At 45.5% G+C, this 21,980-nt stretch overlaps 1 protein-coding gene across 1 annotated transcript in view; it reads right to left on the bottom strand.

Moving 5' to 3' along the window:
• Positions 1 to 21,980, bottom strand: part of LOC126469563 (uncharacterized) — a 635,094-nt gene that overhangs the window by 268,673 nt on the left and 344,441 nt on the right. The window contains exon 6 of the mRNA XM_050096682.1: positions 9,381 to 9,516. Coding sequence (XP_049952639.1) covers positions 9,381 to 9,516 — 136 coding nt within the window. The remainder of the gene's footprint in view (positions 1 to 9,380; positions 9,517 to 21,980) is intronic.

The raw sequence follows: 21,980 nt of genomic DNA, 5'->3' as shown, positions 1-21,980 counted from the left end.
GTCCCAGATGTGTTCCGCCAGTTTAAGACCAGGCGAATTATGTGGACAAGACAACAATATGACTTCACTATCATGATAGTGAAACTAAGATAGTGCGATTCTGGCCTTGTTTCATGGGCAGTTATCCTCCTGGAAGATGTAAAATTTGTGAATTTTTGGCAACATCTTATGGGGCCAAACTGCTTATATAATTGATCCCTAAGCTTACACACTACTTAATCTAACTTAAACTAACGTACGCTATGGACAACAAAAAGCACTCGCCACATCTAATCACACTGTCACAAACCGTGCTATACATATTTGACAAAAACCTTTCAGTCACATCTTCCTGCATGCCGCCATGCATACATGCTCTGGGCTACCAACAACCCCTTGGGTCTTGAGCGCTAGACTGGGACGTGCCGGTCACCTATGGAAGAATGTGCGATACTGGATGTCAGCTTCCTTTGTAATTTGATACAGGACTCACTTCTTCTATTGTTCCCAAACATACACCTTCCACACCAGCGCATTGGAGGCAGCTGCTCTATGTGCTCACCCTGATGTACTTATGCTGACTAAGTTAGGTCACAACATCGTCAACAGAGGACGCTGAGAAAAATAACCTTCCTATCCCTCTATCCCTCCTCCTCCGAATCCCCTCCTCCCTTCCTTCTCCCTCTAGTTACTTCTTGTTCGACAAAGTATCAGGTAGTGGTAACTCTTTGATACTGATACCTGGGAAATCCCTATTGAAACACATGCACTATCTCTCTCTCTCTCTCTCTCTCTCTCTCTCTCTCTCTCTCTCTCTCTCTCTCCACCTCCATCCTTTCTCTCAAGTGGTTACTTCCCGACCAGTGAGCATCTGTCACGTGCCACCAGAAACCACACTAAACCCTCTTTCGTCCCGAAAAAAGTACTGGGTACCTGGTAAATCTCCAGCCCTACCCAAAATTTTGGGCTGTGAGTGTTTTGGAAATAGTACATCTCCACTACCCCCACTCAACTACATTGACTGACTAATTAATTAAATCGATACCTTATGTGTGGGACAGTTTTCCTTGCTTCCTATTGGTGGATACTAGGACTGACATATTTAGCGGGAAATTCTTGGGCTATCAAGAATTCGATCTCACAACTGCCCGGATTCTAAACCCTACCCTTCCCCCTTCTGGATTCACCTTTCATCATATTGGTGGCGACGGGCAAAGTTATTTCGTCTGGTGGGAAATCCATTACATTGGAGGCATCTGAAAATGGTAGTGAGAATTTCAAATTTCAACTTAGTTGCGCTATGTCGCTAAACAATTTGCAGGAGACAGGGCAGAGGTTTGACTGGAGTCGCATCGCAATACCACTATTGTAAACAAGAAATTGATCAATCGAGAATTTGATGTCATGATTGGAAGCGGTGCTGTATAAAATAATACTTATTATATCAAGTTTCTGGGGTGGGGGTGTGGGAATTTATGCCGTCACGGTTGAGTAATTCCTGGCCACATGCAGGTTTGCTAAGTGTATCTTTTAAAACACTATGCAATTCCCAAGTTGGTTTTCTCTGCAACACCAGAACGAAAAAGGAGGGTAAGAATATACTGCATGATAGGATAGTAACAATAACAAATCCACCTTTATTCAAACAAATACCAATCCACTTTTGTGCTGCAAGAGAGATTCCACTGGGATGTACTGAGAAGCAGTCAACGTCACACACAGCAGCCATCACCAAGTGGACAGAGCACTTTGTAAACACATACACTTCAACCACAATCCATTCTGTCGTAGTTGCCATGGTTAGATGTCAGAGATCGCAGAAACTTCCGTAGGCCACTGCCACTGGTCGTCTGCACACGATCTCCAGGTATTCACACACTGGTCGTATATAGAGACTGTCACCGAAACTGCCCAGCCGTCAACAGATCAATTTACATGGGGGAATAATCGTCCAGCGCAAATACTCGCCATATTGAATCTTCTCACACAACACACAAAATCCATCAGGCCGCCCAATATTATACTGACTATTACTTCGCTATTCACTTGCCCAGAGTGAGACACAGTTTGGTCAACTTCATCCACATACCCTGCCTGACCGGTTCAGTAGGCTCGGAAATGGCTCCCGTCTTAAGCTGGAAATGTCCATTCATTCCAACTACAAGCTACCTCCGCCCTGCGCCCAGACAACAAGTAGAGTCGTCCTAGGGAACCAGCCACATATTTATCAGTGTAACTACAATTAAATATTATGATCACAGCGCCAATCTGGTGACATTCCACAATGAGCAAAGTATCACGACTACCTGTTTGTGACAACTGTGGCTCTGGAAATATTAGTTTCCCATGTAAATCTACATCCTCCTTATGAGTGGATGTAATTTTCCACATTAAAGCTTTCATACTTCTAACGGCTATTGAAGCACTGAAATCGCAGTTTTCCATGTAAAAAACAGAGAACTTGTACCTCCCTTACAACCACACATCGTCCCGCCCACAACATTTTCTTTGCGCATGTCGGAACACTGACCACAGTAAATTTACATTCCAACCCATACACATTCCACACAAACAGTGTAATTACTGTTTATACATGTACAGCGTCGAAAAACGTTGTGGAATGTCTATACTGACACCAGCTAGGTGTCTGGATTCTTCTCAATTCTAGGAAATTATTTGACATTACGGTCTTCCAGCCAATCAGATTCCGGAAGGTGCTGCATCCCACCAAGACTCTCTTATATGGGAAAGAAATGACGGTTGCCTTGCCTTCAACTACCTAATTTCAACTACTTTTCAAGGCTACTCAACTATCCACATCCCATTCATGCAGACCATCGCAAATAGGAGTCTCTTTCTTTGTGTTTTCTGACAGGGTAGAGTGAATTTGAAAACAAATATTCTTGTACAGAATCTTTATTATCTTCTGCATATACATTTACACACTCTCTTCATTTTTGCTTGCTGTCATTTTCTGAGTGTAAATGCACATATACAGAGTGGCGCAAAAAGAACGCATGGATTTCAGACTAGTGTAATTGGCTCTATTTTGAGCACATACGATATGTACTCAAATCACTGCAATTGGTAATGTATCCAATGTATGAATTGTCACGTTTCTCACGTTTTAAAGGTAACGTCCGGCAGATAATGGCATTCTTTGTGAATACACATTAAAAATCTTTCTTTGAAGTTCACCACAACTTTCGCCAACATGTAATGTGAAACAGCAACAATTTCTTGACGTACTGCAACTTTCAGGTCGTTGTGTGTACGAGGTTTGTTGCAATAGTCTACTTTTTAGGTGAGCCCATAAGAAGAAGCCAAAAAGCTGACAAATCTGGCGAGCGTTCTAGCCAGTGGACATGGCCGTAACGTGAGATCACTTGTTGGGGAAGGATTTCTCGAATAACTAACGCAGAATCATTAGCCGCGTGGGATGTGAAAAAAAAGAACACCCAACGATTCCCACTTTGGACACTCCACACCACATAGTCACTTTTAAACTGGGCAGTAGGTTTTGATGTACTTCTTGTGGGTTGTCTGCTGCCAAAAAGCGACATTTTTATTTGTTTGCATACCCGTCTAAGTGAAAATGCCCTTCATCGCTCAGCATCAACATAACATCATCATCAGCAGGAACATCAAACATTCTCTCATAAAACTGTCTCCATTCATTATAATCACAATCGTGAATGTTCTGTGCGATCATAATTTTGTAAGGATGAAAATGTAGCTGATCCTCCATGATGCGCTGCAACGAGCGACGACACAATTGAACACACGCTCTTACTCTATCGACATTTTCCTGCGTTTGCACCGTGCGAGGACGACCAGACAACGTCTGCTTCATTACTGACCCAGTTGTCCGAAAAGAGGCAACCCAACACAATATTGTGTTGCGATCACGATCGAACCATTTCGCGGAACACTGAAGTGTGTACGGAAAAGCTGTTGAATTGACAGTATAATTACTTTGAAGAAATGTTCAATAGCGAAAATGCGACAATGCACGGCCCATTGCGCCTTTGTTACTGAAGCTGGACGCTCTAACCTACAAAACAACAGGTCTCCAACACCGCCATGCCGCTCCCGCCACTGATACTACCCAAGTCGAATTCGTGCATTCTGTTTGCGCAACAATAATTGTTTTCAAATTCTCTCTACCATGCGAAAAAAATAAAAAGGAAAAGACTTCTATTTACAATTATCTGAGTGTATGGGATGTGGGTAGTTGGATGATCTTGAAAATTTGTTCACACTAGGTGCTTCAAGCCAAGGCAACCCTTGTTTATTACCTACACAAATATCGTCAGACTGGTGCTGATGTGGTAATATTTAATTGTAATTAAACTGATAAATATGTGGCTGGCTTCCTAGAACGACTCAGCTTGGTGTCTGGACGCGTGGCAGAGGCAGCCGTTGGTCAGAACAAATAGACATTTCCAGCTTAAGGCGCGAGCCGCCACTGAGCCTCCCGAACCGGTCATGTGGGATACGACGGTGCAGTTGACCTAAGCGAGTCACCTTCTGGGCGGATGAACAGCAAACTAATACCACAGTCTAACATAACAGTCGCGACACTTCGCCTCGATTTTGTTGCCTACAGCGCCAGCAGCGCCCCAAGCGGGTGGTAGGTTGAACTGTGAGTTCGGCGCGATCGTGAAAGCAAATAGTGATTGTTTATTTTGATTTATACAATGATTTTTACCATCGAGAGCGTTTGTAGCGCAATAAATTGCAGCAACAACAGGAAGAAGACACCACAGCTGTGTCTTTTTAGGTTCCCTAAGGATCCTGAGAGGTATATACCATCATGTTACTAAATTGTATCGTCAGGATTCACTTGCAAACTATATGTGTATAAATGATAAATGTTTCGTTTTAGGAGCAGAAAAGACGAGAAGACCTTATGAAGAAAGACCAGTTTACCTGTATAATAATATTAGGTTTTGTCCGCTACATTTCGAAGAAAACCAGTTCATGAACGCAGACAATAACAAACTCGTGTGGAATGCAGTACCCACACTGTTTGACATCCCAAATAAGCCACTTCTACTGCCGATGAAGAGGAAACTGCCACAAAGATTCGACAGTCAATCTAAAGCTGTAGAACAATCGTATGACACAGAAGCAGCCAGTTCAGCTCTCCATGTATCAGTGCAAAATTCGTGCGAATCGTTACCACAGACGTGCTTTGACGATCAAGTGGTTAGATTAAGTGCAGCTGTTCGTGTCTTACAAAAGCGTGTGAAGTGTCAGATTGTGCAGATCGAGCGAAACTATTACGGGATAAGGAAAGTGCCTACAGACACATTGTTTGAAAATTATTCAAATATTTGGTTTTTCGTGAAATGTAATGTAATCAGCTCATTATAGTGTTTTCAGCATATTTCTGCCACTATCTGGCAGTTGCTTGACCCACTTAGAATAATATAAAGATTAAGGTCGTACTTGTGGCAACAGGCGACAATGACACACACAGTAGGCCTACAGAACGATAAACGAGCTGTCGATCGCTTTTGCATGTAGAGGTACATGTCTGTGCTTCTTACATGTGAATCTGTGTGTTTATATTCTTTTGGCATCAACGTGGTAAGCTACAATTCTGTCCAATGTCACAAGTGTTTCTTCACGAATGTGTTGTAGCTTGACACTCTATTCATGGTTTTTGTCCATACTTGCGCTTATTTTAGAATCATTAATAGAAACATATATGCCTTCTGATGCTAAACAAACTCTTGGAGGCAAGAAAATAACTCGAATAATTCGGAAATTACGTAGGGAAAGGATGCAAACAAACATTATGCTTACGACGCGTCTGACGTTCACCTTACCTGCCGCTTGGAGCGCTAGTGTCCCTCCATCTGTCAAACGGCAACACCTTTTACAGCAGTAAGTTCCGCGACTGTTATGTTAGACTGTGCTAATACTCACTGTGTGTTGGCAAGGCTTCACGATCGTGTGTGTTGTGAGTATTCTCCGATTTTTACGTGGGGCGAGTGTTTGCACTGGATGATTATTCCCCTAATGTAAAGTGAGTGGTTGACTGCTTGGCAGTCACAGCAGCAACCTCTCCGCCCTCCAAGCATCCGGTACGGCCAGTGTGTGGATGCCGGGAGATAGGTGGCAGCTGCCGGTATGGCCAGCGCACGGCTTTGGCGCACGGGGACCTATGGGAGTTTCCAAGATCTGACGTCTAACCGTGCCAGCTACTATGGAAAGTACCATGGGTGAAGTGTATGTGTTTACAAAGTGCCCTGTCCATATGGTGACAGTTGCTGTGTGTGGCGTTAAGTGCTTCTCATTACATCCCAGTGGACTCTGTCTTGTAGCAGAAAAGTGGAGTGGTATTTGTTTAGATAAAGGTGGATTTGTTGTTGTACTATCCTATCATGCGGTAAACCCTTACCCTCCTTTATCTTTCTGGTGTGCCACAGAGAACCAACTTGGGAATTCTATAGTGCTTTAAAAAATACACTTAGCAGACCTGTAGGTGGTCGGGAATTACACAACCGTGATGGCATAAATTATGGGCGAAATTTGAAATTACAAGTACCATTTTATACAACATCACTTCCAATCGTGACATCAAAATCCTGACTGATCAATCCACTGTTTCTGACAATGGTATTGGTAACACATCCCAGTCAAACCCCTACCCTGTCTCCTGCAAGTTGTTTAAGGACATAGCACAACTAAGCTGAAATTTGAAATTCTCACTACCATTTTCAGATATCTCCAATGTAATGGATTTCCCACCAGACGATCTAACGTTGCCTGTATCCATCAATATGAGGAAAGGTGAATCCAGAAGGGGGGAAGAGTAGGGTTTGGAAACTGGGCAGTTTCATCGAATCCTGGATAGCCCAAGAAATTCCTGCCAAATATGTCAGTTGTAGTATCCAACCATTGGAAGCAAGTAAATACTGTCCCACACAGAAAGTATCGATTTAATGAATCAAAGTATCGATTTAATGAATCAGTCAATCAGTTTGATGCAGTGGGGTTCGCACAAATGTAATATTTCCAAGACATCCAGACCCAGCAATTTGGGTAGGGCTGGGGGTTTACCAGGTATCTGCCACTTAGTTCAGGACAAAAGAGAAGTTAGTGTGATTTCCAGTGGCATATGCCACACGTTTGCTGGTCAGAAAGTAACCACTTGAGAGAGAGAGAGAGAGAGAGAGAGAGAGAGAGAGAGAGAGAGCGCATGTGTTTTGACAGGAATTTCCTAGATATCAATAGCAAAGAGTTGCTGCCACCTGATGCTTTGTCAGACAGGAACAAACAAGAGTATGAGAGTGGGGGGGGGGGGAGGATGGGATTTTAGAGAGGAGGGGTAGGGAGGTTATTTCCCGTAGTGTCCTTTGTTGGTGCTATTGTGAACTAACTTAGTATCTGCACTGCAGGGAGAGCACATAGAGCATAGAGCAGCTGCTTCCACTGAATAGCGTGGAAGGTGTGTGTTTGGGAACAAAACAAGAAGGTACTCTGGCGCCAACTTTCAGAGGAAGCCGACATCAAGTATCACTAATTCCCGTGCAGACGACCAGAGCCTCATAGTCCAGTGCTAGGGACTCAAAGGGTTGCTGGCAGTATGGCGTGTGTGGTAGCATGCAGCTAAGTGGCCAGTGTGTGGGTGGACGATAATGCAATGTTCCGGTTAGCGTAGTACCCGGCACATCTGACCTGGGGTCGTTGCGAAGATGTGATCGGAAGGTTTCCACTGGATATGGGTTGTGGTGTTGGGCGAGGGTGCTTGTAAAATCATGAAATGGTGCATACAAGACCTGAGATATAAAACGAGGTTTTTCCCACAAGTTTCGATATTCCACACAGTCAATCAGTTTGATGAGATATTTTCCACTAAATATGCATGTCATCAATCATAAGTGTGTCATTATTTCTGGGGAACCGAGGTGCTGTGGGATCAAGGCCATAAGGAGTTCTCCTAGTATCTGCCAGTGACATCACAAGAGTGAAGGTACAATGATTGAGCTATTTGCCACCAAGGAGGAGCCCTGTCTCTCAGAAATTGATTAAGTAAAGTGAATGCAAATTGAATTAAACAATATATTATTATTACATTGATCTGAATTTTGTGCCCTGAGATCCTTTCTTTCCAGCACAGACTAAGACCTTTCCCCACAAATTTCCAGATGAGGGGGGAGAGGGTAAGTGGGGAGGCGAGAGGAGGCCTGGGTGATTTCCCAGAAAGGGGAAAAGAGGCTCAGAATTGAACTGGGGAGGGGTGACAAAAAAGTGTACCTTTTCTGGAGGGGTGGGGAGGGGGTGGGATGGAGGATTGTGGTAAGGATGGATTATCCCCAGAGGATCATAAATCAACCACTAGAGTGTCATAAATCAATTAGCATTACAATAGGTTAAGCGGAGAAGGATAATTTGCCCCCGAATGTATGCTTTCCCCTGACTGTATGCAACCTGCACGAAGAAAATGACCCAGAAGCCTCTTTAATCTACTAATGGTTGAAATGGCTCTGAGCACTACGGGACTTAACATCGGAGGTCATCAGTCCCCTAGAACTTAGAACTATTTAAACCTAACTAACCTAAGGACATTACACACATCCGTGCCCGAGGCAGGATTCGAACCTGCGATCGTAGTGGTCGCGCGGTTCCAGACTGGAGCGCCTAGAACCGCTCGGCCACTCCGGGCGGCCATTAATCTACTAATCACGTAGTCCACAGCTGTGTCTTCGATTAGTACTACAAGTACCATGGAAGCCCGATTGCTTTGTGCCTGCAACAGAACTGTACTCTGTTGTCAGATCTGCCCATTCTGTTTTACAGTGCTGACAAGCCTACGACCTCCACTTCCTGTGATGAGGCTCGGAGGTCCAACATCTTGTCGCTTACTCGTGATTTCACCGTCTTGCGACCACTTTTCATGGATAAGCAGAGAAACACCTGACCAGCTTTTCCATTTTCGACATGCTCGTTCTCAGAAGCCTGGCTATAATAATCTGCCCTTTACCAGACTCGTTCATCTCAGTGGATTTTCCCATTTGCGCTCGATGTCGTCGCCAGAATGATACCACATTCGTCTCTTCTTTCCTTACCACGTCACTTGCCCGCAACGCCAACAGACGGCATTCAGTCTCGCGGTGGGCGGTGACTGTAATGTTTCGGCTCATCATTGTATACACTATTGGATCCTTATCACTCCACCTGAAAATGATTCTGCGTACTGACACAATGAGAACTAACTGGATGACAATATTAAAGGGCAAATTTCTATTGTGTATCATCAGTATACTCGGTTGTAAGCTGCCATCGTGATGTGGTGCTGGTAAAATATTGACGGAAAGTCAAAGGAATCATACTTTGCAAATAAGCTTTTTGTGTAATCACGTATCGTGCAGATGCAGGCTACTTACCCAGCAGTGGAGACGTTGGCGATGCGCAGCGTGGTGTTGCGGTGCTTGAGGGAGTAGGCCCTGCGGTAGTCGAGCGTGTGCCAGTGGTGCGAGCTCGTCAGCCACGACGGGAACCTGCACTTGGCCGGCGACGATGCTGCAACAAGCGCCACCAGCTCATGTCTACTACTAGTCTTTTAACCATACTGTAGTGGAATGTTATAAAGACAGACAAAAATATTGTTAACAAATTCTTTTACATCAAACTTCCCCAGCAGAATTAGACATAACTCTTCAGGCTTTCCCGGCGAGATCTTGACATGTGGAACAATCGGGTCTACTGCCGGATGTTTGTGTCGCTCTGGCACAATACTTCTGCCACGTAACTCGTTGCCTTCTTCAGGTGCTACCTGAGACTGCCGTGTTGGAGGATCTTGTCCAGTATTTATGCCCAGAGGGCGCTAGGTGCTCTCTTTGCCGTCCGCGCCCGCCTGTCGCTGCTTGTAATGTGTTGTCTCTTCCCTGGTGTTCCCTCGGACGTCCGCGAACGACTTGGGCGCCATCTGTGGCAGCTCTCTGAGGCCGGTCCTGTGTCGGGCGCGGACGTCTGAGGGAGCACCGGGGAAGAAACAACACCTTACAAGCAGCGCCAGGCGGGCACGGACCGCGAACAGAGCCTTTGACGCGAGACGGGCCTCAGACAGCTGCCACAACTGCAGATGGTGGACTAGGCGGGCGCGGACGTCCGTGGGAGCACCAGGGAGCGGTAAAAACCTCAGGAGCAACACCTGGCGGGCGCGGACCGCGAACGGAACGCCCGACACAAGACAGGCCTCAGGGAGCTGCCACAGATGGCGCCCAAGTCGGGCGCGGACGTCCGAGGGAACACCGGGGAAGAGACAACACATTACAAGCAGCGACAGGCGGGCGCGGACGGCAAAGAGAGCACTTAGCGCCCTCTGGGCATAAATACTGGACAAGATCCTCCAACACGGCACTCTAACACGCCATTTCTCCAACCAAGGCTCGGCCACTCTGAGTGCAGTCTGTAGGCGTGACGTAATGTTTGATGGTTTCCAATCTTGCGCAAGGATGGCTGTGTCATCCGCGTAGATTGCCATCATTGTGTTGTGTGTTGTTGGGAGATCGTTTATGTAGAGGTTAAACAATAGGGGCCCTAGGATGCTTCCCTGGGGTACTCCCGCGTGTATAGCGTGTCGTGTTGATTGTTTTCCCTGCACGTCAGTGTTGAAACTCCTGTCTGTGAGGTATGAGTGTATTAGACGCAGCAGCCCGTCAGGGAATCCCGCGTCGCTAAGTTTGCGGATGAGGCCGTTGTGCCATAGACGGTCGAAAGCCTTTTCGATATCCAGGAACACTGCCCCTGTAGCTTTGTTTATGATGAAGCCATGTGTTATATGTTCAACGACCCGTAGGAGTTGTTGTGTTGTGGAGTGGTGATTCCTGAAGCCGAATTGCTCCGGTCTCAGGATGTCATTTGTTATGCAGTGCCTAGTGATGCGTTTGAGAATCACCTTCTCAACAATCTTACTGAGCGAGCTCAGAAGGCTGATGGGTCGGTAATTTTGTGGGAGGCTGTGGTCTTTTCCCGGCTTCCTGAACATCAGGACCTTGGTCGTCTTCCAAAAGGCGGGGAAGTGTTGGTGTTTTAGTATGGCATTCGTTATGTGTGTTAGGTACTCAGTTGCTTTATCCGTGAACTCCTGGAGGACACGGTTTTGAATGCCATCATGACCAGGGGCTTTCCTAGCAGCGGAATGCATTATAGCCCAGGAAACTTCGGCTGTGCTAGCATGTCGAATGTCGTCGCGCGATGGTTGGGCTAGAATGCGTGTAACCTCTTGGTCAGTAGCAAGTTTGAACACTGGATCTGATGGTACCAGGTTCGGTGTGAATGACGCTGCGAGTGTTCGAGCCATTAGTTCTGCTTTCTCTTCCGCTGAGTATGCAGGTCCGTCAGGCCCTTGAAGCGTTGGGGTGTATATTTTATCCCTGGTGAAGTGTCGGGCTAGCTGCCACACGCCAGGTCGTGCAGTGTCCAGCCCTTCGAGTTTTTGATTCCACTGTTGTGTTCTATGTGTTTGTATTTTATCGTGTATGATGCCCTGTAGTCTGTTAATGTGCCGTTTGAAGTACAGACGCCTGGTGCGCTGCCATTGTCTCCTGAAGCGATTCCTCATTGAGATTAGGCCCAGGATTTCCTGGGGCAGGGCCGCACTGCGTTGTTGTGAGGTGCGATCAGGTATGGTGCCTGCCATTGCGTCCCGGACGGCGTTAGTGAGGGTTTCTACTGCCTCGTCAATTTGTCCTGTTTCGTTAATTTCGTGTATAGGTGGGATGTGGCTATCAAGCGTTTGCTTGAACAATGTCCAATTCGCACGTCCGTAGTCCCACATCTTGCGTTGTTCCGTGTGCTATAGGGTATAGTATTACAGGTTGGTGGTTTGAGGGCAGATCGTTTTCAACGGCAACGTTGAGTGTCGCTGTAATGCCCTTGATGAGGGCCATGTCTATCACGTCTGGCCTGTGTCCCCTCTGATAGGGAATGTGCGTCGGTTCAGTCGGCGCTAGTATAATGTAGTTTCTGCCTAGCCAATGTTCGTACAAGTGCGAAGCCGTTCTGTTCACTAGAAGACCGAAGCAACTGCGCAAACACCGCTACTGCAGACCAATAACTCTACATGCACGTCCAATACGTTTCCGCGAGAAAGTCAAATACCTCGGTGTCTGGCTGGACCGGAAATTACTCTGGGGGGACCACATACAACACATGACCAACCGAGCTAGCGCGAGGCTCAAACAGCTCTATCCTATGCTCAACAGGCGTAGCACACTGAACAGAAGGGTGTCGAGGTCTATGTACATGACACTTATCCGACCCCTGATGACGTACGCAGCTCCTGTCTGGGGATACGCTGCTCCTACACGCCTGCGCCGTCTGCAGCTCAGACAAAACAAAGTACTGAAAATCATAAGCAATGCTCCACGATACACACGCATCGCGGACCTTCACCTGGAATACCGACTTGAGACTCTCACGGAGGTAATCCACAAACTCACCACAGGACTGTACAGAAACTCCAGACATTCGTTTATTCTGAATCTGGGGAACTACGACCACAACCATAGATAGAAACATAAAAGACCAAAAGACATACTTGTAAGGACATAACATCTATGGCCAAGCATACGCAAACACAACGGCACAGGCGAGCCCCTGTTAATCAGACGCCATTACTGGATATCCAGCTGGAATACACTGCCGAATAAGTGGCACCACACAGGGAAACCGTACCGTACACTGCACGCAAACAAGCTCCACACATCCCCCACACAGTGAGATGATCTATGGCCGATCTCCCACTACTGTATAACGATCTTGATTGTTCCAGGAATGCAGCAGCAGCAGCAACTGGGACACATCGCCATCGCTTGCCATGGTAATGATGCATGATACTTATACAAACAAATCCAACCTTGCATGAGCTATCGCAGCTAGTAAGCCACTACTGCTCTTACTACCCATACCACTGTCGCAGGTGTTTTCTTCCCACGGCACGAGCCATGGCACTTTTTTCCCTCTGCTCTTCAAATCGCTACCCTCACTCGCGTTTCGTCCACTATCTATCACCTGATGGACCGTGTTAATGCGTAGCCTTACCCAGACGCACGGACATCATCACAGCCCAGCATCCTGTGATCCACTTACTAGACAACTAACATGTTTACGGAGGTGACAGTAGAACTTTTGGTTTGGTCACCACGTTGGTGCGGGCGTGGAGGGGCCCCATCTCTTTTTTTTTTTTTTCCAACACGGCAGTCTCAGGTAGCACCTGAAGAAGGCAACGAGTTACATGGCCGAAATATTGTGCCAGAGCGACACAAACATCCGGCAGTAGACCCGATTGTTCCACATGTCAGAATTAGACATCTTAAAGTACCAAAACTTTTAAACTTTTACAAATTCCTAATTATGAATTTTTTTTTTAAAAAATTTGTTCTACAGCCCGAAGACTGGTTTTATGACAGCTCTTCACGCTACTGTATCCTGTGTAAGTCCTTCATATCTGTACAGCTGCTACAGCTTACATCCTTTTGCACCTGTTTACTATAGTGAAGCCTTGGAGATCCCCCCCTCTTCCATTTGTACCCCAGCCCCACCACCCCCACTTGCTTCAATTAACAAATTAGAAACTCATTTATGCCTCTGAGTATGTCCTATAACCTAACCAGTTTTTTAGCCAAATTTCTCCACAACACTATTTACTAGCTCTTGATTAGTTACTCGATCTACCCATCTAATGTCTGATAATCTTCTGTAGCACCAGAATTTAAAAGCTCCTATTATGCTCTTGACATGTACTAATTATCGTCCACTTTTCGTTCCCATATAATGGTGTGAATTTTCCCACGCTTCTTCTGACTTAAAAGAGTCCACTATGTTAACAGCTCGCTCAGTACTGCCAGAGCAATATTTCCTCGAAAATACTTCAGAGAAGGTGGAGATATATGTTGTATGAAATAACTGACTTTTCAAAAGCTGATTTGAGTTGAGACGTCTTTTTCTACGATGTTGGTAGATACTGTTGATTCTTTAGATTCCACCTTGGTAGTAACGCTGACTTCGCCAGGTGTCGGCGTTAAAAGCGGCTGAACGTTGCAACTCACCCAGCGCTTACTACTTGGCTGTAATATCGAGCACTATTCACTATTCCACACGCAGGTAAAGTTGGTATTCGATCTCTACTCTCTAATATGCATATCCGAAGTCTGGGATGTGTTGTCCTTTTCATTAACGAAGCAGGTATGCAGTATGGTGGAATCCTACGTCAAAAATTAAGTTGCTACTGTTGGGAAAAGTGTAAGGAGGTCACTATATTTAACACACCCTAATAGATCAGTAACATTGTCTTGGTCATATAAAAGACTGGAGAATTGTTGGGGATTTAATTAAGATAATTATCAAGAAGTCTTTTGGCGGAACCACATTTTACTATGTCTCATACTCGGCCGACTAAGTATCAGTAATAAGAAGGGAGAGGGGGTTGATTGTCATATCGCGTATTGTCTTGACCCAGCTGCATGTTGAGACTTCCAGCCAGATTAAAACTGTGTGCTGGACCGGGACTCAAACACAGGACCTTTGCCTTTCGTGGCCAAGTTTCTCACCAACCGAGCAACCCGAGCAGGACTCACGTACCGTCCTCACGGTTTTACTTCCGCCAGTACCTCATCTCCAGCGTTCCAAATTTTAAGCAATTTATCCTGTGGAAATTGCAGGACTATCACTACTGGAAGAAAGGCTATTGCGAAGACAGGGCTTAGCCACGCCCTGAGAAATGTTTCCAGAACGAGTCTTTCTGTCTGCAGTGGTGTGTGCCCCGACATGAACCTTCTTGGCGGATTACAACTATGTGCAGGACCGAGACTCGAAACCAAGACCTTTCGCCTTTTGGCTTTTCTGCGAAGTATGGAAGGTCCTGGCGGAAGTAAAGCTGTGAGGACGGATAGCTTGGGCAGCTCAGTCGGTAGAGCACTTGCCCACGAAAGGCATAAAGTTCGGGTTCAAGTTGTTTCCAGCACACAGTTGTAATCTACCAGGACGTTTCATATCGGTGCACTCTGCTGCAGAGTGAAATATTCATCCCAGTTACAAGTTTCTTAATATTGTGTTACATAATATGTAAGTTTATTACAACTAGTGAGTAAACTGTCCATCGAAAATGAATACGGTTTCATAAGTGTTTTTGACTTGGAACTCTTCTTCAAGTTGTGTCATGCCATCGTTTCCGTATCTCTCACGTAAAGATAAAGAAATAATGGTTAACGTTCCAGTACTGCACACGAGGTCTGGCACTCCAAACAACATTAATACCCTCATACACTGTTATGGACAGGTTTTCGGGCACGTGTACATGAAATACCAAAATACTGTATTTTATTTTAGAGACCGAGAAAGAATCAGATATATTATATTTCTACGTAAACGACGAAAATATTTCTGAGACCCCGCTCATTATTTCATTGGGAGCTTGCGAGAATAATAAAATAAGTGAAATAAGAAGGAGAAAAGTATATTCACTTAGGATAATAATGTAGACCTGAGTACTGTAATTTCCTGACGATGAGAAATGCCTTGCTTCCAATGCTAATATGACTACTACAGGATTCTGTCTTTGGAATGGAAGATCGATGCTTATATAACGATATCTTGCCCGGTAATAAGTTCAGCTCCACATGTAAAATAAACAACCAAGGCACGAGGCCAGGAGACAAAAAAAAAAAAAAAAATTCCTGTAAACTGATTTGGAAACATATTAAACGAGGAGAACCTTCCATTTAAGCGCATACTGTAGTCAGTGTCGTTGTCGCTCACCTCCTCCAGGCTTAGTAATCCCATGATGTTGGTCACAAGGTCAATTCTGCTTTAAGGGCTGTTAATTAATTTACGGGAGAAAGGCGTAAAACTTTATTAAACGAAGGGGAAGAAGCTAATTAATGGAAATGTTTTCTGTTCAGTGAAGCGGATCTTCATTTGACAGCGCAAAAATTTTGGGTTGGAGTCAGGCTATGCGATTTTACTACAAGATGAGCGAAATTGTAGCAGTACATAGCTACTACAGACTTTGGCGAAAGGAGTAGCGTATGAGTTAAAATAGGGGACACAATAGAAAATTCACTTATACGTTCGCGACATCCATTACTGTAACTGTGTACTTATCAAAGGTTTCATATTAAGGTGGATATTATTCATAAAAGTACTGCAAGGAAGTTACGGTTCTTGGATGTGAATTTAATTTATAGATTGTGCATATGCTAAATGTTAAATTTTCATTTACATTAATTTTTTTACCTCTTAGAAAACCAAAACTAAAATCGTACACTACTGCGGTTAGAGATTGCAAAAGATTCGATATGGGATTGTTCTGTTTGTATGAATAAAATTTGCAGTGTTTCGAGACACATATCATCAAAGGATATATAGTAATGCTGTTGCATAAAAGCTTGGGTTTGAGCATCATGAAAAGACACTCGTTGGCAAGAGCTAAAGCTGAAATTCGAGGTACATAATGGTTTAAAGGCATTCCTCCTGAATTAAACGAATGAATCTCTCTTTACTGACCTCCTTCGCAGGTACTCTCATAAACTTTTATAATTATAGCTAACTTTCTGTATAAGATATAGGTAACCTTTGCCCAGTAGTCCTTAAAACTCTTCGTCACGTATTTCGTCAGTCACTTCAGTTCTGGATGCGGGTCTAACAGAGACTCAATCGACACTCGTGGTGCTCGGCGTGGATGGCGCCCTGGATGTGACAGATGATATCATGGTCCACACAAGCACTAACCAAAGCTCAATCGGCGCCCAAAACACATGACTCTGGGTCTGGATGGCGTCCTGATCTCAAGGTCCATACAAACATTCCGATGTCCTGTAGTGGTCCACTGTTTTGCTGAAAGTACAGGACGTTTGCAGCGGGGGGTGGGGGGGGGGGGTGGGGGGGGGGGGGGAGGAGGTTGCGGGCGAACAAATGGATGCATACAATTTACGAGGAGATTCCGAAAGTGAAATTCGTCATTGTTTTTGAAAGAGGAGATTGTACATCAGGTGTTTCAAACAAACGTCATATGAATCCACTTCAGCTGCTGGTTCAACGACGGAAGGGGCGTCAGCGGATGAGGAAGAACGTATGCGCAGGCAGCAAAGAAGAGAAAGAGAAAGACTGTCGTGCCCGAGGTTATTCCAGTGCACATCACGATTGCTGATGGACTTGTACTGACCACGTGGTCGCCAAGTGCGTGCTGTTATCCCGTATGAATGGGCACGTGGGACTAGTGTGTCCATCTTCCATGAACGCCTACAGACCGTGTACAGTGGAGATGTCATGTCTCCTCAGATGGTTGGTCGCTGGTGTTACATGTTCTGAGAAGGGCTTTCACCTCTTCCCTGCACTAAAAGCTGAAATCTCTGGATGTCACTTCCAAACTAATGCTGCAGTGGAGCAGGCTGTGTGACAGTTCCTTGCATCGCAGGGCACCATGTCATACCAGAGTGCTCGCCCGGCTAGCCGCGCGGTCTAACGCGCTGCTTCCGGAGCGAGAAGGGGTGCCGGTCCCAGGCACGAATCCTCCCGGCCGATTAGTGTCGAGGTCCGGTGCGCTGGCCAGCCTGTGGGTGGTTTTTAAATCGGTTTGCCATCTGCCTCGGCGAATGCGGGCTGGTTCCTCTTATTCCGCCTCAGTTACACTATATCGGCGATTGCTACGCAAACACAGTCTCCACGCTCGCGTACACCATAATTACTCTACCACGCAAACATTTGGGGTTACACTCGTCTGGTATGAGACGTTCCCCGGGGGGGGGGGGGGGGGGAGGGGGGGGTATCCAGTGGGAGCCGAACCTCCCGCACAATAGTCCTGGGTTCGGTGCGGAGCGGCGGTGGGGTGGTGACAATGTCCAAAAATAGTGCAAGATATTTAATCTCATGCAAATATCCTAAAAAAAATGGCTCTGAGCACTATGGGACTTAGTTTCTGAGGTCATGAGTCGCCTAGAACTTAGAACTAGTTAAACCTAACTAACCTAAGGACACCACACACATCCATGCTCGAGGCAGGATTCGAACCTGCGACCGCAGCGGTCTCGCGGTTCCAGACTGTAGCGCCAAGAGCCGCATGGTCACTCCGGCCGGCTACAAACATCCTCCATTCGAAAATATCTCTGCCATCTGCCTGAGAGAATACCCAGTTTGCCAGTCGGGCTGCAGTGCTTCAGGTTGTTTTCTCCAGCAACATGTGACATACAGATTTTGTCAATTTTTTTTATTTATAGAAAGCGATTCTCAACTCCGTAACTCCCGTGGTTATACTTATTGTGTTGGTGTTCAGGGCTGTAGTTCACCGATCAATCTTATGTCAGAAGGGATCTTAATTTTATAAATAGTGAACACTTTTTGGTAAGGTTTTGTTTATTATTGTTCAGTACAAAAACAAAGACATCTTGCACCACTTGCACTTGGCTTGGACAGTGTTGCCAACATACTATTTAATAAATTTGAACATCAGGATCACTGGCCAACTAACTCAACACTCTATCACTATCCTATCAGATACTCAAACACAGCTCCACAACTTAAACTTCAAAACAAAGGTGACAAACCCAGAGCAACTGGAGCACAACTCGCGAAGTAAAAACGTATGTTTGTAATTAGCTGTATCTCTGTAAACAATAAAAATTGAACAGATGTTATTTAGAACGTTTTACTGGAATTAGTCTATTCAGCTACCTCCTAAAATATTTACCATTCCTCGTGAAACACCGTGTCTGGTTCTATTTACAACAACTACAGCTGACCCTGCATCTGTGTGGTGTAAAGTATGTCCCAAACGAAATAAATTTTATTTTGTCAACGTACGCCTATCTTCTAGCTCCATTTAATGACAGAATCTCGTATGAAAGTCGTACTCCACGGAGTTTACATGGAAACGTCTGGTTCTGGTCTCCTTGCCTTCCAAATTTAGTACATGTCTCAAATCTTTTTGCGAAAAGTTTCAACGCCAAAATTAACGAGCGTCGTATCACTGTGCTGGTCTTTTCAAGAGCTTTTGAATCCCTTTTCGATACCTTGAACAGTTTTCGAAATAAAAGGGGTGTAAGTCCCACATCATTCACCCTGTACAGTGCACAAGCCACCGTACAGTCCGCGGCAGACAATTTACAGAAACTTCGTGTAAACATATGCTGTCGTATCACATCCACCTGACAGTCCAGAGTTGTAAATATAAGGTACTTAATTATGGAGACCGGCCAAATATTTTTACTTATCAGATGCAAAGCTTTAAACAGTACTTCACGAAAGTATATGAAACTGTAGTAGCGTTCGTTTACAGAGTAAGAATACTTTAGTTTTGCTTGACACATGACAGTTCCAGTTCTGAAACCATTAACAGGAATGCGTCAAAAATGTTTAACAATACTTCGCGGTCGTATATCACATTGTGGTAGCGCTCGTTTACGGGGAAAGAACACTTAGTTTTGGCTAACACACGACAGTTCCAATTCTTCTCGTGCGCGTACCTGAATGTATTAACACGAACGCGCCGAATACAATATATCGCGTGGCCTTTTCGCAGAATGCTTAACGGTGGAAACATTAAACGCAATAACGGCCGGAGCATCGCGCAAAAGAGACGAGCGAGAGAAAGCAGAGCCGATCGACAGGCTCCCATTTACTAAATTCCCTTAATAGCCGCCTGCCGCATGGCAACAATTAAGCGCTGGCCATTTAAGTATTTAATATGTGCTAAACGGCCGCGCCGCGCTCGGATATGACACGCCCCGCGCCAGCGCGCTCCATAACTTTTTTTTTAATTTGGGGGGGGGGAGGGGGGGGGAAGAGGACGTGGGTTGGTCCAACAGTGTTAAGTGCAGCTGCCGCGCCGAAAAACTTCATTAACAAACACTAGCCACAGGTACGGCTAAAAAATAAACCAAGTTATGGCGCGTTTTGGACGTCTCACACGGTTCTAATTTGTTCAGCATGTGCCGCCCATGGATATAATTTAATAAACACCACACAATATTTACGTTTTTCGATATCCAGCCTGTTGGTATGGGATTCTGAGCCAGTATTATTGCCAGGTCACTCAACTCTGTGGTACAACTACTTATCGACATAATGGTAAAATACGAAGTTCTACTACCATTGTGCCTAAAGCAAATCCTAATGGAGGAAGTAAATGCTTTGGACAGGTTATTAACATACCATTTGAGCCGAATAAAACACCGAGTAAAATGTTCAATTCACATTTATGTCTTTCCAGATGGCGCAGTGGCTCTGTTAGAAACGAATGGAGGAGGAACTCTGACTTCCTCAGCGAGCGTAGTCTGACCTCTTGTTAAGAGGGCAGATATTATCCACACATGAGCGACAGCCTGGAGGTCGATGTGTACCAGTGCCAATACGGCTGTCTGAGCCGTCCGTAGATAGTCGCAGGAGACGAATCCCAGAAAATAATTACTTGAATCGGGTTTAATGATATTCATCTGAATTACTACTCAAAGAAAGCACTGGGGTAACTAGCATATGAGGCCGGGGCGCGAGTCCTGGTTGCAGCTTCCGCGAGGGCTGTTTTGTGACAGGGGAAACAGAAGAGGAAGAGTAAAAGCAAAACGGAAGAAAGACGCGGGAGATAAATAAGGAAAATATAAAGAAGAAGAAGAATTAGGGAGTGGACTGGAGGCCACTGAAATGGGAAATGGGCAGAGATGTATGACAGGGTGTCACGAACAGATACGGCTGGGCTGTGTTGGTCAACAATTCCATAAGACCTACCTCTCCCTCGTACACAGACTCTTGTTTCTCGTTTTCAGCTACTAGACTGAATCACTCTCGTTATGCCAATTGAAATACGCAACATCGGCAGTTAAAAAAAGACAAAGGAATCACGTTAGGGAAAGAAACTTCCAGGTAGATAAACCTGTGCGTCGGACTGAGACTCTGAACTGGGATCTTTTGGTTTCCTGGGCAAGAGCTCTGCTACTACGGTCCAGTTGTCACTCACTCCGTCTTGTCCCAGCCCTCGCTTCCCACTCATTTTGCTCCTTACGCCCGCGCATACTCCCCCTTCCCTGCCCAAACCGAAAGCAGTGATAATGACCCATTCATATCGTTCCCATGCACACCTAATACGTCTCCTATCCTTCCCATGCGTACTGGCACTTCGTCAACCTGTGTAACTCCAAAAAACACCAATCTTATCTACATCAGATTCCACCAAACTGAATAGCTTTTTGTAGAATTCTAGCTCATCATTTAATAGCGTTAATTATAAAATTCTTAGGACGAAGAGGCAGCAGTGTGTCTGCTACCACCGCCAACTCCATGGAGACCCGTCTGGAGGTCGCGATGTTTTTATGGCTACCCGGTGATCCACTCTAAGACGACGTAAGCGGCGCTGGCAATTGGGTGCAGAGCAGCGTGGGCGTCGCAGTGAACGAAGCGCCGCTAATTGTATTTGGGCCTCGCCGCTGACAGCGGGCGCGTTCTCACTGCCAATCACTTGCCACCCGGGCACCACGCGCGAGTACTTCGATATTTAAACGTAATCCTGCTAATTGGAGGAGACCGCGATTAGTTGCTATCTGGTGGGCTTCTCGAACACTGCCGCAGCGGCGGAGTGGTGTGAAATCCTGCAGCCACTGGAGCGAAGCCGTCAGCAGCTCCTAGCGGGGAACGGTGCAGATTGCGGTATTCCTCTTTTATAGTCCAGCCTTGCCCCTAAATGCACATATGTCTATCTCCGGTGTTGCCAATGTGCCTCTCACAAGGGGAAGACCTCAACACGGCCAACCGATTCAGCTCAAATTTGGCAGGTCGCTTGTGTACAACCTAAAACGAAGGAATCTAAGATATTTTGGGTCAACACCACCGCAATTTTGAATAAATCGCCCCTAAAGGTTACGACGAGTAATCGACTCAAAATTGGCGGGATCGATAGATAATTGTAAATAGAGCATTTTTCGTCATCAGGTATAGGGTCCGAAAATGCATACTTTTCCAGAAATCGAGGTAAGAAACTTTTACAACTGCCGCTTCTG

Source organism: Schistocerca serialis, chromosome 3, assembly GCF_023864345.2.
Source record: "Schistocerca serialis cubense isolate TAMUIC-IGC-003099 chromosome 3, iqSchSeri2.2, whole genome shotgun sequence".
NCBI classification, from domain to species: Eukaryota; Metazoa; Arthropoda; class Insecta; order Orthoptera; family Acrididae; genus Schistocerca; species Schistocerca serialis.
Note: the sequence above shows the minus strand (reverse complement) of the source record. Positions and strands in the feature narration are given on the sequence as shown.